Source organism: Haliaeetus albicilla, chromosome 10, assembly GCF_947461875.1.
Source record: "Haliaeetus albicilla chromosome 10, bHalAlb1.1, whole genome shotgun sequence".
NCBI classification, from domain to species: Eukaryota; Metazoa; Chordata; class Aves; order Accipitriformes; family Accipitridae; genus Haliaeetus; species Haliaeetus albicilla.
The window spans coordinates 23,210,870-23,224,586 of NC_091492.1; the positions used below are offsets into that span (position 1 = coordinate 23,210,870).

The 13,717-nt window shown below is 37.7% G+C and overlaps 1 protein-coding gene across 3 annotated transcripts in view; it reads right to left on the bottom strand.

Annotated features, from left to right (window-relative positions):
• The window catches only part of RSPRY1 (ring finger and SPRY domain containing 1), a 40,618-nt gene that overhangs the window by 5,567 nt on the left and 21,334 nt on the right, over positions 1 to 13,717 (bottom strand). For all 3 annotated transcript variants that reach the window (XM_069793941.1, XM_069793942.1, XM_069793943.1), the window contains 9 exons: positions 11,750 to 11,876; positions 10,234 to 10,292; positions 9,809 to 9,875; positions 8,950 to 9,081; positions 7,560 to 7,675; positions 6,070 to 6,213; positions 3,113 to 3,224; positions 2,020 to 2,122; positions 355 to 507 (listed from right to left, as the gene is read on the bottom strand). In XM_069793941.1, the coding sequence (XP_069650042.1) occupies positions 355 to 507; positions 2,020 to 2,122; positions 3,113 to 3,224; positions 6,070 to 6,213; positions 7,560 to 7,675; positions 8,950 to 9,081; positions 9,809 to 9,875; positions 10,234 to 10,292; positions 11,750 to 11,876 (1,013 nt within the window). The remainder of the gene's footprint in view (positions 1 to 354; positions 508 to 2,019; positions 2,123 to 3,112; positions 3,225 to 6,069; positions 6,214 to 7,559; positions 7,676 to 8,949; positions 9,082 to 9,808; positions 9,876 to 10,233; positions 10,293 to 11,749; positions 11,877 to 13,717) is intronic.

Below are 13,717 nucleotides of genomic sequence, written 5' to 3' on the forward strand. Positions count from 1 at the left end.
TTAAATAAGACATCTTTTTTTAATTAAGACTATACCTCCTCAACCAACCTAATGATTCTTAGACAGCAGGAAGCACTTTTTAGTAAAATAGTTTACTGTGCAGTACTAGTTAATTTTAATGTAGCTTAATATTAAAAAAAATATTTTAGTTTAATGGATTTTGACTGTATATCTCCTGCCCTACTCATTAAGTTGCACTGGAGCCTATGGTCTAGTCCTTTTCTGAAAGAGACCTATGGAGGCATGACCCCATAAAAGATTAACTTTGCCAAGTATGATGTAAGACTGCAACTTGGAAGTGAAGCATTTTATTTCTCCATATGCAAACACTCTCAAACTAGACAAGAGGATTACCTGGGCAAAATGATTTTCTCTTCCGCTGTCAGAAAGGCATAATCATTAAAGGTACTAAACTTCATTGATGGTGGGTACTTGAAAGGCTTTGCCCCAAAGTTGAACTCACATTGTTGATAGGACATGAAACTAGCTGCAGCAAAAAAGCCAGATCTGCAATACGATGAACAGACATTTTAGAATGACTTGAACAATAATAGAGCTTTCCAGACATGTTACTGGTATTACCAGACAAAAATACACCCTAAAACACAGAGACAAGTTCCTTCTGTTTAAGTGTTCTACAGCAAATTGGGAGAAAAACCTAACATCATTTCAGCTGCACATACTTTCCTTGTTTAGTTCTTAACTTCTGAATTTACTTAAGGATTTATCTGAATTTACTGCTGAGTCAGTCAATAAAGGCTGCCTACTCTACAAGGATTAGTCACACTAAGAGCAGACACATGTATCTAAACAGCCTACAACCTGATCCTCTTCACACTGATCAGCTCAGATAGCTCCTTCAGCACTAGAAAAAGGATTTTTCATCCAAACTGCTGTTTAGCACAGTTGTGAGGAACAGTACCAACTGCAAGGGACACCTCCATGACCACTGCTCCTGCTGCTTTATTTGAGCAGGCACAAATCTGGGGAACTTGCAACTCTTGTACACTTGTTGTGTGGGACCAGTGCAGGATGAATCCATGTCTGAGCTCTCTTAGCCCAATGCCCATCTGTTCCTCCTTGCCCTTGCAGTATTAACTCAGGACAGCTGTATTTTCTTCACAGCCACACAGACACCTTGTAAAAACATAACTATCACCTCTTTCAGTTTTATTTACTGAAAGGGCCCATGCTGACTAATACCCTAAGCTCTAACCAAGTAACAGAATCTGTTGAGTATCAGTGACATACTCCACATGAAGAACAGAGTACTGCAAGCTGAACAGACAAGATGTTCTGCAACACTTTAAATTGAATTACTATTTTGCTTGCATCTTGAACTTCATTTTGAGGAGAAAATATGAATGAAATTATTATCACAGTAGTATTCATTTACAAAGTACTGTAATGTTAATTTAACTGCATAGCTTCTCTCTGAAGTATCACACCAGATTATCTGTTCAGAATTAAAAGGCTGAACTCCACAAGATTCAGAGGAATTAGCCATGTGTTAATTTGAACAGAGTTGGCAAAATAAGCCTAGCACCTTTCTGTAATGCTACCCAAAAGATGTCCTTCCATGCTACCCAAGATGTCCTTCCATGAATATTCAATACACTACTACAGAAGCTGGCCCCAGTGAACGGCAAGTTAATACTTCAGCATTTACAGGACTGAGGCTTTATTTTTTAAAAGATCGAAAAATCCTCATGTACTACTAGACATTTGTTCATCTTTGCTACAGCCTCATTCTATTTCAGTGCTGTGCTAGTTTGGCAGTAGAAAACACTGAGTTGAACCTGTCTCTGGAAGGTCCAGAGTATTTATTTTGGACCCTGAAATCCACCTGTAAAATTTTATCCTTCTCACTGATTTCTAAGCAACTTTCAATTGGGAAACCTGCTTAATAATGGCTTCAGGTAAGCACATATGAATTTGCATCTCAAATGGGAAACCTTTCATATAATTAAAACAATTACCCATACAGGTCACTGTCCTTCCAAATGAGCACATACTTACACAGCAGATGAAAAAACTTGCTTCTCAGCAGGAAGCTGGTTTCCATTTAAATAGAAGATCATTTGCTTTTCTTGCAAGTCTAGTAGAAAACCTATTGTGTCTCCTTACATGCAAAACAAAGATAATTTAAAGATTTCACTTCTGTTAAATGCCAACAGCTGAAAGTTATTGTTTTAATTATCATATATCTCATTATGAGGTGTCTCAAAAGGAACTGTTTGCAAAAGCATAAAGGAAGAAATATTGATAGAGACAGTAACTAAAGAAAAAAAAACAGGATAAAAGAGTAAAAAAATAAAATATTTTAGTCTGCCAGAGCATTAATACTACATAGTAGCAGAAGTATTGCAAAGTATTTGTCAAAGCCAGAAAAAAGCTGCACTCTGTCTCTCCTTGGCTATTTTACATCCATTGAAGATATCCTCAGAACACATGCTTGCTGAAGACCAAGTTTCTAATATGCTTGTGCATATGCTTATTTTTCAGAGGCATTTTAATTTAGCCATCCTTGGGAGAAATTTTTAATAGAAGAGAAGGCAGCACAGTTCACACAAGCATGGCATGCACAGACTCCTACCAAGATTTCAAAGCTGAGATCAAGAACAGAGTTTTCCTGTCCAAGTAGTTATTAAAGAACTTTAAGTAAGCAAGACAGTGCAACTCCCCCTTAACCTTGATCTCTAAATTAGTAATTTTTTTCCACTTCTCTAAAATAACTCTTTCAACCCAGAAAGGAACACTTCAACCCTGTTTGCAGGACTACAAACATCTAGGAAAAAGTCTTATGATTAGTGTCCAGCAATGTTAGTTGGTGCTATGATTTGTACTCTGCCTATGAAAAGAAAAAGCATTTAACCAACAAGATTCTCTTTACACAGACTGTGGAACAAGAGTGTGGTGCCCACTTTGTATGTTTAAACCATTGCAAATATTAGTAAAGGCACAATAATTATTAAACCTTCAGTATCATCAGGATTAGGCAGTAACTGCTCCGTTTGCACCTACTAACAAACTGTTTTCTAGACATCTGCAAGGGGAAAAAATCCTGTGTAGAAATCCAGTTAGGATAAACAGCAGAAGATGGACTGAATACCTTCTTTCCAACAGGGATGGCAATGTGGTTTACTTCTGGCATTATACCAAATCAGCTGCCGGCAGCCATCATATGCACAGGAGTATTCATCGTCCCCAATGCCATAACCTTCCTTTAGAAAAGAGTAAAGCATTTCAGTCTTCAGCCATTCCTCACACAGAAGGGCTAAAGTTTATTTTTATTCAACTAAACCATTCATTCAAGAGCAGGAAGGGTTTTTCCCCAGTGCCATGAAGATAATTGTTTCAAACTAGCCTTAGTTTCATTTTCACATGAAAAGGAATTTGTTAGGGTGAGGAGGGGGGAAGGAGATACTGTCTCCAAGGTGTTTTGCATTCTCTGTGAGTTGAAATCACTCCTGTCTATTAAAATATTTAAAAATCAGAAGGCTAGTACCCAAATAACTGACTTTTTGCATCTTAAAAAGTCAACATAGAAGTGTAACTACTCTCTTATCTGGAAGACCCATACCAGACTTGTAACACCTTCCCCCACAAGATAGCCAAGTGCCACCAGAACACACAGTACACAAAGAGGGAACAAACCCATAGTCCCCTCACTGAATTTGTTGCATATTGTGTCCCTTTCAGTGCCAGCCTTTCTCAATTTGTGAAAAGGTTATCAAGTGATAGTCCCAAGGTCCAAGACAAATGTAAAACTAAAAGTTTCAGAGTGGGAGAAGAACCTGTCATGCAGGAGAACCCAAACTCAAAACTCAAAACCCAAAAGCATTATAGAAGATAACTTCCTCAAGCTCAGCACGGTTTGCCTAGAACGCAAATACTAGACGGCATCTGATTACACAAGCCTCCGATTCCCAAATTAAAGCTAAGCCCAGCTAATGGGTTTTTAATGTCATATTTAGGACTAGTCTTTGTTATACATGCTGTAAATAAGGAGCATATGGCTACTCTGATGACCATGTTTGTGACATACCCAGAAGATAATATCCTCGTATTTCAGTAGACACCTGATGAACTTAAATAAGTGGCATTTAGCCACCAGCAAAACAGTTGTAGCAACAGAAAAATCATCCTGCTCAGAGATGTGACATTTCCTATTTTCATACCTTGTACAGGAAGCACAAACAGAAAGATACATATACATCAAGCTTCTTAACAGTAAGTGGGAAAAATCTTTTAAGCCTCTTAGCAGTCTAAAGGCAGACACATGGCCTTTTATTTCAAACAGTTTCCATTACACTCAATGTCTACAATGCCTGTGCTCAGGCCAGGTCTATATGGTATTTTTCTTTGGTTGTGTTTGTTTAGTTTTGTCTTGTTGTTGTGTGGTTTGGGGTTTTTCATTTAAATCACACTTGCAATTCCATGCTAGGAATGTGGGACTGTAGAGTGTTACACACATGTGTGTAGCATGTTATACACCAGCAAAGGACAATGCTATTTACATGAATAATTAGAAGAAATGGAGCAAGACCACTGAATTCACAGGAAGACTTAAGTTAAACAGTGAGAAAAGCTACCCTCCCACTCCTGTTGGGTTTCTTGCCAATGGTGTTTGTTTCATCTCCTTGATGTATTTCTCTCATAGCCCCAACTATCAATACATACTCACATGTATTTGGCCTATCTTCATATTAGCTTCTGCATTTGACTCAGCTGTAGAATAACTTTCTATAATAATCACAAATAAGCAGTTTTAACTGCTTATCTCTATGTTATATATATTTATAAAATTCTTCTCCTAAATTAAATTCCAAGTAGGAACCGAAAGCCATGCAGTTACAACAATAAAGAAGGGCTACAGGTACATTTCTTACTCAATCTCAGCCAGTAGAAGTGTCAACTTAAAATCCCAGTGCTATATTTCCATTCTGGTCAGTGGCAGTAGGCTAGGCCATACCTGCTTTTTGTACTAAAATTCTAGCTTGCACTTTAATGAAGTTTAACGGAAGTTTGGAAGGCAGATAATATGGAAAGTCCTCTCTAAGCTGAAGCAGACAAGTGTTTTGGCTAGTAATCATTATGCTTTTTTAGTATTTTATGCTTTTTTAGTATTATGGAAATACTGAAGCAAATTATGCTACAGCATACTGAGTTAATAACAGCCATACAGAGTTATCATGAAGATTTAAGAAGAAAGAAGTCCTAGTTACATCTCTACTAGCATTCAAGATTATCCTTTGACTATAGGTTCGGACTTCATGTGCACATGGCACATTTTGCTTTAATGCTAGGAAGTACATAATTTTAAAAGTAAAATAGTAGGAAGAATACTGAGAATTAAGAAAAAGATGCTAAGTTATCTGGATGAGAGGGAGAGCAAAGCAAAACTATAAAATAAGGCAGTGTACTTATTCTATATTATCAGAATAAAGGCAAGAAGGTAAAAGGTTTAATCTTTTTGAAGTCCTTATTTTTAATTAAAAAGAAGCTGTCACATACCCATACCATATTGCTGCTACCAGCAGAGCCAATGATACCGTGTTATCCCAGAGTCAATTTAAATAATTATTTCCCTTGTGGAAGTTAGTTTCATAGGAAAGTATGTTAAAAAGGGTAATCAAATGGCTGCTTGGTGACCTGTGTAAAAGTGAGTGCATTATAATCTGCTAGTACCTAGTGAGTAGTAGTTTACTTCCAAAACCAGACAGTAACCACTGCTGTTATGTAAAGAATTTGCAAGAAGAGACTAAGCCACAAGAAAGAACTAATTTCCTTGTAGCTTGCAGACAACAGCAAGTAGATAACAAGCTGTCACTGCTAGCAGCTATGCATGACTTGTATGACCAGTGTCACTCTGTAGCAATGACAATACAGCCTTTTCTTGTACCACTAAATTCAGCAAAAACAGTTTCATGAAAGTACAGAAAGAGTGAAGGAAACATGCAAGTGCTCAGTTACTACCACAAAATAACCAGAGCTATTTTCATAGGTGTTGTAAGCAGAAAGACACTGAAGTTACATCATCTGCTAGATGGCATTACATGTACTCACATGATTGAGAAATTTGCTGTCTTTGGTAGCCCATCCTATCTGCATCACTCCCGAAGTAATGACTGTAACCTCATAGTACCAAACTCCAGAATCGACACAGAACGTACATCTAACACTTTCAAAGGATGACGCATCACATCGAGCCTACCAAAACCAAACCAAAAATTAAGTTTCTACAAAATTAGTATTCAAACAAGCCCCTTTCTTCCCTGGATCAAGTTTCTTGCATATAAAAATACACCAACTTAATTTTAGAAGCACTTCAGACAGAAAGCAACCTCTCTTTATAGCAATAATTGTCACGCCAACTAGCAAGTAGGCAAGACTGAAAATTGTTCAGTGGTAAGCCACAGGGCGGGTGGGGAGGAAGAGAATAGAGTTGACAGAGTCAATTTAAATATTTAAAGACTAAGACAACCAACACAGGGAGACCCAAGTCATTGGTTGTTAGCTGACTCCTGGTATGGACAGAGAGGTATTCAACGTTCGTTTATAAAAATTAATCTGTGAGTAGTCAAACAAGTTTTTAGAGAAAGTAACTGTCGTGGGTTAACCGCAGCCAGTAAGTAAGCACCATGCGGCTGCTTGCTCACTCCCCCCTCCCTAGTGGGATGGGGGAGAGAATAAAAAAAACAATATAAAACTGGTGGGTTGACATAAAGAGTTTAAGAGGACAGAAAGGAAGAAAATAATTAATAATAATAGAATTAGAATATAAAACAAGTGATGCACAGTACAATTGCTCACCACTTGCCGACCAATGCCCAGTTAGTTCCCAAGCAGTGATCCACTCCACCCCCCACTAACTCCCCCCAGTTTATATACTGGGCATGATGTCACATGGTATGGAATATCCCTTTGGCCACTTTGGGTCAACTGCCATGGCTGTGTCCCCTCCCAACTTCTTGTGCCCCTCCAGCCTTCTTGCTGGCTGGGCAGGAAAAGCTGAAAAATCCTTGACTCAGTATAAACACTACTTAGAAACAACTGAAAACATCAGTGTGTTATCAACATTCTTCTCATACTGAATCCAAAACATAACACTATACCAGCTACTAGGAAGAAAATTAACTCTATCCCAACTGAAACCAGGACAGTAACAGAAGAAGAAAAAAACCACATATGGCTGAGACAAAAATACTACTGTTATGGGCTTTTCAAGACTAGACAGCACAAACAATAGGAATTATACTTTATGAACAACTTTAGTCGAAAAGAGTGAAAAAACAGCTGGCTCTTAAGCATCCTCCTCACTTTTCTAAAGTTTTGGGGCAGAGATACAGGTGTTACTTTAGCGTGACCATTTCTACAATTGCGATCAGTGTAGCGATGTTACAATCCTCTGACAAAGCAAGTTTTCTATACAAAGCTGACAGAGAACTTTGATTCATTCTAGGAAATCACAGAAGCAAGTAGCAAACAAAAATAGTTAAAACCTGCCTTTTTCTTCAGACTCCTTTTTAGGTTGAAATCATGAAATGATATCCTACCTCTAATCCATGTGGTGAGATCTTCAGGTATTCACTGACATCATTACTGTTCAGCATAGCCCTGATGTTGGTCAAGTCAACCTTCTCATATGTAAACTGCCTGCCTTCTTTTAAAACTGCAAAATAAAACTAGTTTTAATCACTGCTGCAGCAAAACTTTAAACATTTCACACAGTGGCAATCAAACTCTCTAGGATCCAGTTAATGTTTGGCATAACTGAATGAAATATTGACATTTTGCCTGCATGAAAAACAGCATCACTTCCAATACACTGTGTGTTAAATATCCTCTAAACATAAGAACACAACCTATACCTCTGACTAGAGCTCCTACAATCTAATTACTCCTTTCAGGAAACCCACAGGCAAACAAGGCATCCAAGTTCATACCAAAATGCCATAATGTTTCAGGATTTACCACTGTATTTGGATACTCAGTTGGGCAGTTTTTCTGATTCATCACAGCGGAAGAGATTTTGAGGAGGGGGAAGAGGGGGAAGGGGAAAACAAAGATTTAAAGTTTTTCACTCTCTCATTTTCAGGTATGTGATGAACTTGAACTGAGCCAAAGCAGCTCTTTCTCCCTGCATCCCCCTTTTACAAAGAAGGATCAGAAGCATTTATCTTGCCAGGTGTCAAATTGCTGACACATGCATGTTAATTTACAAATCAGAGATCTTATCTTAGAACCCATCACATATCCCAAACTTGCTACAACACTTACACAGATGTTTACTAAACACAACTGACATTGGCCTTCCATAAGCTGGCTAAAGCTCCAATAAAGCCCAACACCACCTTTTACCCAATTTTATCTAAAAGGCATTAGAAACTACAAGATCCTTAGAGTTGCTGCACCCTCAAAAGTCACAGCTAAACAAGTGAATTTCATGATTGTTAGTCATCCAAAAGGATAGATTTAGTAAAGTGCACTTTTCAATTTTGATCACAAGACCAAATCTTTAAAAAGCCTTTAAGAATTCTTTGAGACTGCACTGCTGGCATATGATCACAGTAGTGACTGTCACCAGGATAAGTCAGTAATCCAGCTGTTCCACAGAGAGACAGAGCTGCACTATTTAGCTACTCAGCACGTCTGCTAAAGCATGGGTTCCAGGAAATACAGTGCAAAGAAGAATTTTCATTGCAGCTCTAACTTGCAGAGTACAAACCACTTCCTTTCACAAACATTTTCCTTGCCAAAATTTCCTTTCCATGAAATTATACTGGATTTATTTGCCTTTTTTTGTTTGTTTTTGAAGAAGAGTGATTACAAATGCAGTCAGGTATATTTACAGTAAGTGCTTATACAAAACACACACAAAGTAGTCCTCCATTTCTTTGGAGAAGTGATTAATATTAAATTAATCCATCCCTTCGTTATACCTACACAGATTGTCTAAACTCCACTGGGCACAGAATCCAACCTGGCGTTTTAAATAGTCTGGATTATCTGTCCATTTCTCTAGCAAGACCAGTTGGTCGCTAATGCACGATTCAGAAACTGTAATTTTATTTTCACCTGCAATTTAAGAGCAAAAAAGAATAATTGCTATAAACTAGGCATAAGTTTAGTTAAAAATAGTAACATTCTACAAACACAGTAGAAGCCTCCCCCCACCTTTAAACCTCAGCATTATAAACAGCACGATACTCTTTCCCCAAGCAGACATGAAATTAACTGAGCAGTCAGGTACACCACTTCTTAGCATGGAGCTGCATCATCAAGAGACTATTAGATCACAGCTGGTCTCCATCTCTCTAATACAGATTTTTTTCTTTTCAAGTAACAAAGGTCTCATGTCATAAGTCTTTATGTAGCAATTTCTAAGCTGAGAAGGACTGAGTTTCAGCAAATCTCTTAAAGGTTTGTGGGTAGGAGTGTCTTTAAAGCAATAAATATTTTTTCATGCCTGCAAATACCCAATCATAGCTGTTCTCCATCTCTAATACAGATTTATTTCAGTAACAAAGGCCTCATGTCATAAGTCCTTCTACAGCAATTTCTAACTGGGAAGGACTGCAATGAGTTTCAGCAAGTATCTCAAGGGTTCTGAGGGGTAGAGGGATGTCACTAAAGCAATAAATATTTCTTCTTGCCTGTAAGTGGACAAACATTTCTCTTCTACATTTGTGTTTCCACCAATCCAGTCTCTCATGCTCACAACTGTTATCAGATGAAGCAAGTGACAATCATGCAGTAGAAGCCATAGTATGACTGTTAAGGACAGTATCAGGCTAATACTTACTTGTTTGTGCAAACTTCTCCAGTGCTATTAGTGCAAAAAGCATCACTGTCGGATGGGACTGGAAGTTCTAAACATGGGTAGTAAGAAAAGTTATTTAGTAAGTACCCAGCACAGATGGATAGGAAAAGCTGTTAGTCTGTCACAGAATGATATTGGTTAAAAGGGATCTCCAAAGCTCCTCCTCTAGTTCACCCTCCTGTGGAGGGCTGGTTCAAGTAGATCAGGCTGCTCAGTGCCTTGTCCTAGTGACTTCTAATTATCTCCAAAGATGAAGACCCCACAGACTCTCTGGAATCTCAGCTTTCTATAACATACGTTACCAGTATTTACCAAACACGACCCTAACTTTTCACAATAATAATAAAAAATAATTTGCATTATAATTGCTACGTATGGATACATCCAAAAAGTTCAAAGACACTTACCAAGCTGTGAAGTAAATATTCCAATATGCCTGGGCTGAGTAAGCCTATACTTGCAGGACCTAAAAGAAAATTAAGAATTAAGTCCATCCATGGGAACTACCATATATTCATCATCATACTCACATATCTTTTAAAGACAAGGCAACAAATTAAAGAAGATTCAAGAACTTCACAGCAAAGCACAACTCTAATATAGAACAATTATCTTTGTTCCCAGTCAAATATTTGCTACACATTTAATAATTACACAGTTACTGGCAAATTACAAACATTCAGTTTACCTGCTGTAAACGGGTACAGAGCTCTAGCCACACTTCTGAGATTTTGAAGGAAGACTACACCAGCCCCAGCTTAGCATTTTCATGCTCATTACTTTTCAAAAGAGACTGGCACTCCTTTACTTCCAGAATCAAAGTATAAAGACCAGCTCCATTTATCAGTAGCCCCAAATAAGCAAAACTGAGCATCTAATATAGCCTACTTGATAGTTAATTATACAATTTGCAAAAGCACCATAGCAAGGAGCCAATGTAAAAAAAAAAAAAAAGCCCTGAAATAGTCTGCTTAATCAAGGGAGAGATACAAGTGAATCAAACTCTGGCATCTACAAACTCTAACAAATTGCAATGGGTTCCAACACAGCATTAGCAGATTTGCTGCCTGAGCTGATACAATGAGATCCGTGTCCACTAAGATGAAAGTAGATGCAGGATCTCATTTTGACTTAGTATAACAGTAGAAGCATTATAGTACAAAAATACTTCCTGCCCTTGTTCTTTACTTTTTTTGACAGAAATATTGAAATTATTTTTTAATAACCATTGGGTGATACCGGGCAATCACTTTTTCCTCCTTTTCCTGTCTGCTTTCAGAAAAGGAGAAAAAAAAAAAATAGATACAAAACTGACCATCAGCAGGAAGGAAACTTAACCATCAGTTTCCAGCAGGGTACTAAATATGACAGGGAATGAAAAGGTCTATACAAAAAGTCACCTTAAAAGAGAATCCCAGCAATTTTCTTTTAAGTAACACAGAAGAGGGAATCTTGTCAGCTAACTACAATAGATTAATACATGTTTAGTGGAAAAAGCATCTCTATTTCTATACAGCCTCCATGACTACTAATTTGATACTCCTGCCTACTGGCTAAAGAACTACGCGTTCTCAGTAATTCACACACAGCCAGAGTAGGTCTATAGAAAAAACTGATTACCAGTGTTAGGCAATATACCATAACCGGACACTGAGCCACAATCACTAATCATGCATCAGAAGGATTTAATCTTTTTAAGTATCTGGGATTGTGAACAGCTCATTCAGACCCAAGCTAGTGAGTGTTCAACATTTTAATCAAGCAGTAGATTGTGTCACACCTGTCACACAAGGTCTCCCCTCAATGCAGAGCATTATTCAGTTCTAAGAAAACATTTCTGAACTAGTCTGCATCATGGGCACTTAAGCAGAAGGTGCTTCAGCAAGCCAAATGAAAGCTTTCAGAAGAATCCCACAGCTTTACCTGCTAACTTCTCTGCTAAGCAGCCTAATACTGCAGTAGTATTCCGGTGTTTGGCAGGGTGACAAGCATCCTGGCAAGCAGCAGCTCCATTTAAGTTTAATATTTCAGTTAACTTTTGTAATGCATCCTGAAAAGAAAAAATCATAAATCTCTTCAATATTACTGACATATATGGCTTTCCCCCTAACTCAATATAGTAAACCAAATTATTTTTACACTATATTACTAAAGTCAGCATCATATTACAGACAGCATGGGATGGTTATCTTCTAAGATAAGAAGATAATAAAGAACAGATGGGAAGAAAAGTTCAACATACCAAAGAGTTGTAACTTTAAAATTACCACCAGATTGTTGGTCATTGTTGTGATCAACAACTCAGGACACTTCTGGACATAGACAAGTGAGTTACCTATAGCAATAAAACTACAATAGTAGACAAAGGCAAACAATACCAATCAGCACATATGGCACTACTGCCATCTAATCTGTTTCCAGTGTCCTAAAACTCACACCCTTTCCAAAACAAAAGGTCTGTTTGAGACTTTAGAATTCAAGACTAAAGAGACATGCCTGCCCTGCCCCCCCCGCCCCCGAGTCCACATCCCCATCATACATTTAGGATGCTGTCAGCTTTAGAGGACATCATAAATGGTATTCTTGAGAGCATAAATGGCCTTCTGTAGTCATGCTAATTTAGGAAGTAACCAATGAGAGTAATAAATCTAAAATCCCGTGCTTTTACTTGCTTCATTCAGGCAGTATGGTATGGATAAAATTCAAGATAGATCTAGAGCATACCCTCCATTTTCAGAGTATTTACAGGTTAATCTAGAGCCAGAACAAGTTATCCCACAGGGAGAACCCCACCCTGCAAAGTTCCAAAACCCCCTCAACTTTCCAGACTTCATGAAAGTTTCAGCTGATTCAGATTGAAACTGCACAATCTCAGGCTAGGATCTAATTAAAATAGAAGAACTCCTCACACTGAAATCATCAGGAGGCCATTTGGAGAAAAAAAATGAGTACTGCTCAAGTTGAATATATATATATTTTTTTAAATTGTACTCTGAGCTGCACTCAAATCAGTTTACTGCACTAGAGTCTGAGGTTTGTACAGAGATCACACTAAAAAGTAGTTATGTTCCAAAAGAAAAGTCACAAAACCAGAACTGATCAACAGGACTGACGCTAAGTGGAAAGAATAGAGAAAGAAGAAAGGATGACTGAGCCACAGCCTTGGGATGGAAAAGCCTCACTAAAATTAGACTCTTAATATACTCTGATACAGCTTTTAGCCATTATTAGAACTGTCACAGAGGTCAACTATTTTGAGTTAAATAAAGACTTTATAGAATAAACAGTTCACTGTGCTGCCATTTTAACTTTATGGACTTCATAGACTATACTAACAGAAGATGAAATACAGCCTGCTGCTGTTCTGCAGCTGTCACAGAAGTGGGACACTGACTTAAAACCCTTAAGTCCAAAAACTTAAACTTATTCTGAATAGAAAGAAAATCAACAGCAGCAAACACTTTACTAGGCTGCATGTGACCAGCAGATCCCACAACCGCAGCTCCCTGTGCTGTAAAGAGATTGCTCAGGAAAAAAACCTCTGTACACTCCAGAAACAGGCATTTTATTCCTTTTGTCTTGTTAAGATCAACTATCTCATAGCTAGCTCCTTAAAATTAAAATACCTAAAAGTTACATGCTTTTGAAAAACAAATCGTTTGATTGCCAAGTACACTGTAAGGCTGAACAAAAAATACAAGATCACTCTTCATTTGGCACATTCACAGTGGTCTCCATTTCCTGATTTCTTTTTCAAAGCAGCGAAAATTTCTAATCACAGCCTTTTTTTCAAAATAATTTTGCAGTTTATGCAACAGCCATCATACAACATTTAACTTGTTCAAAAGTATCAGATGACTTTAATCAATAGCCTAGAGAAAAAAAAAAAGC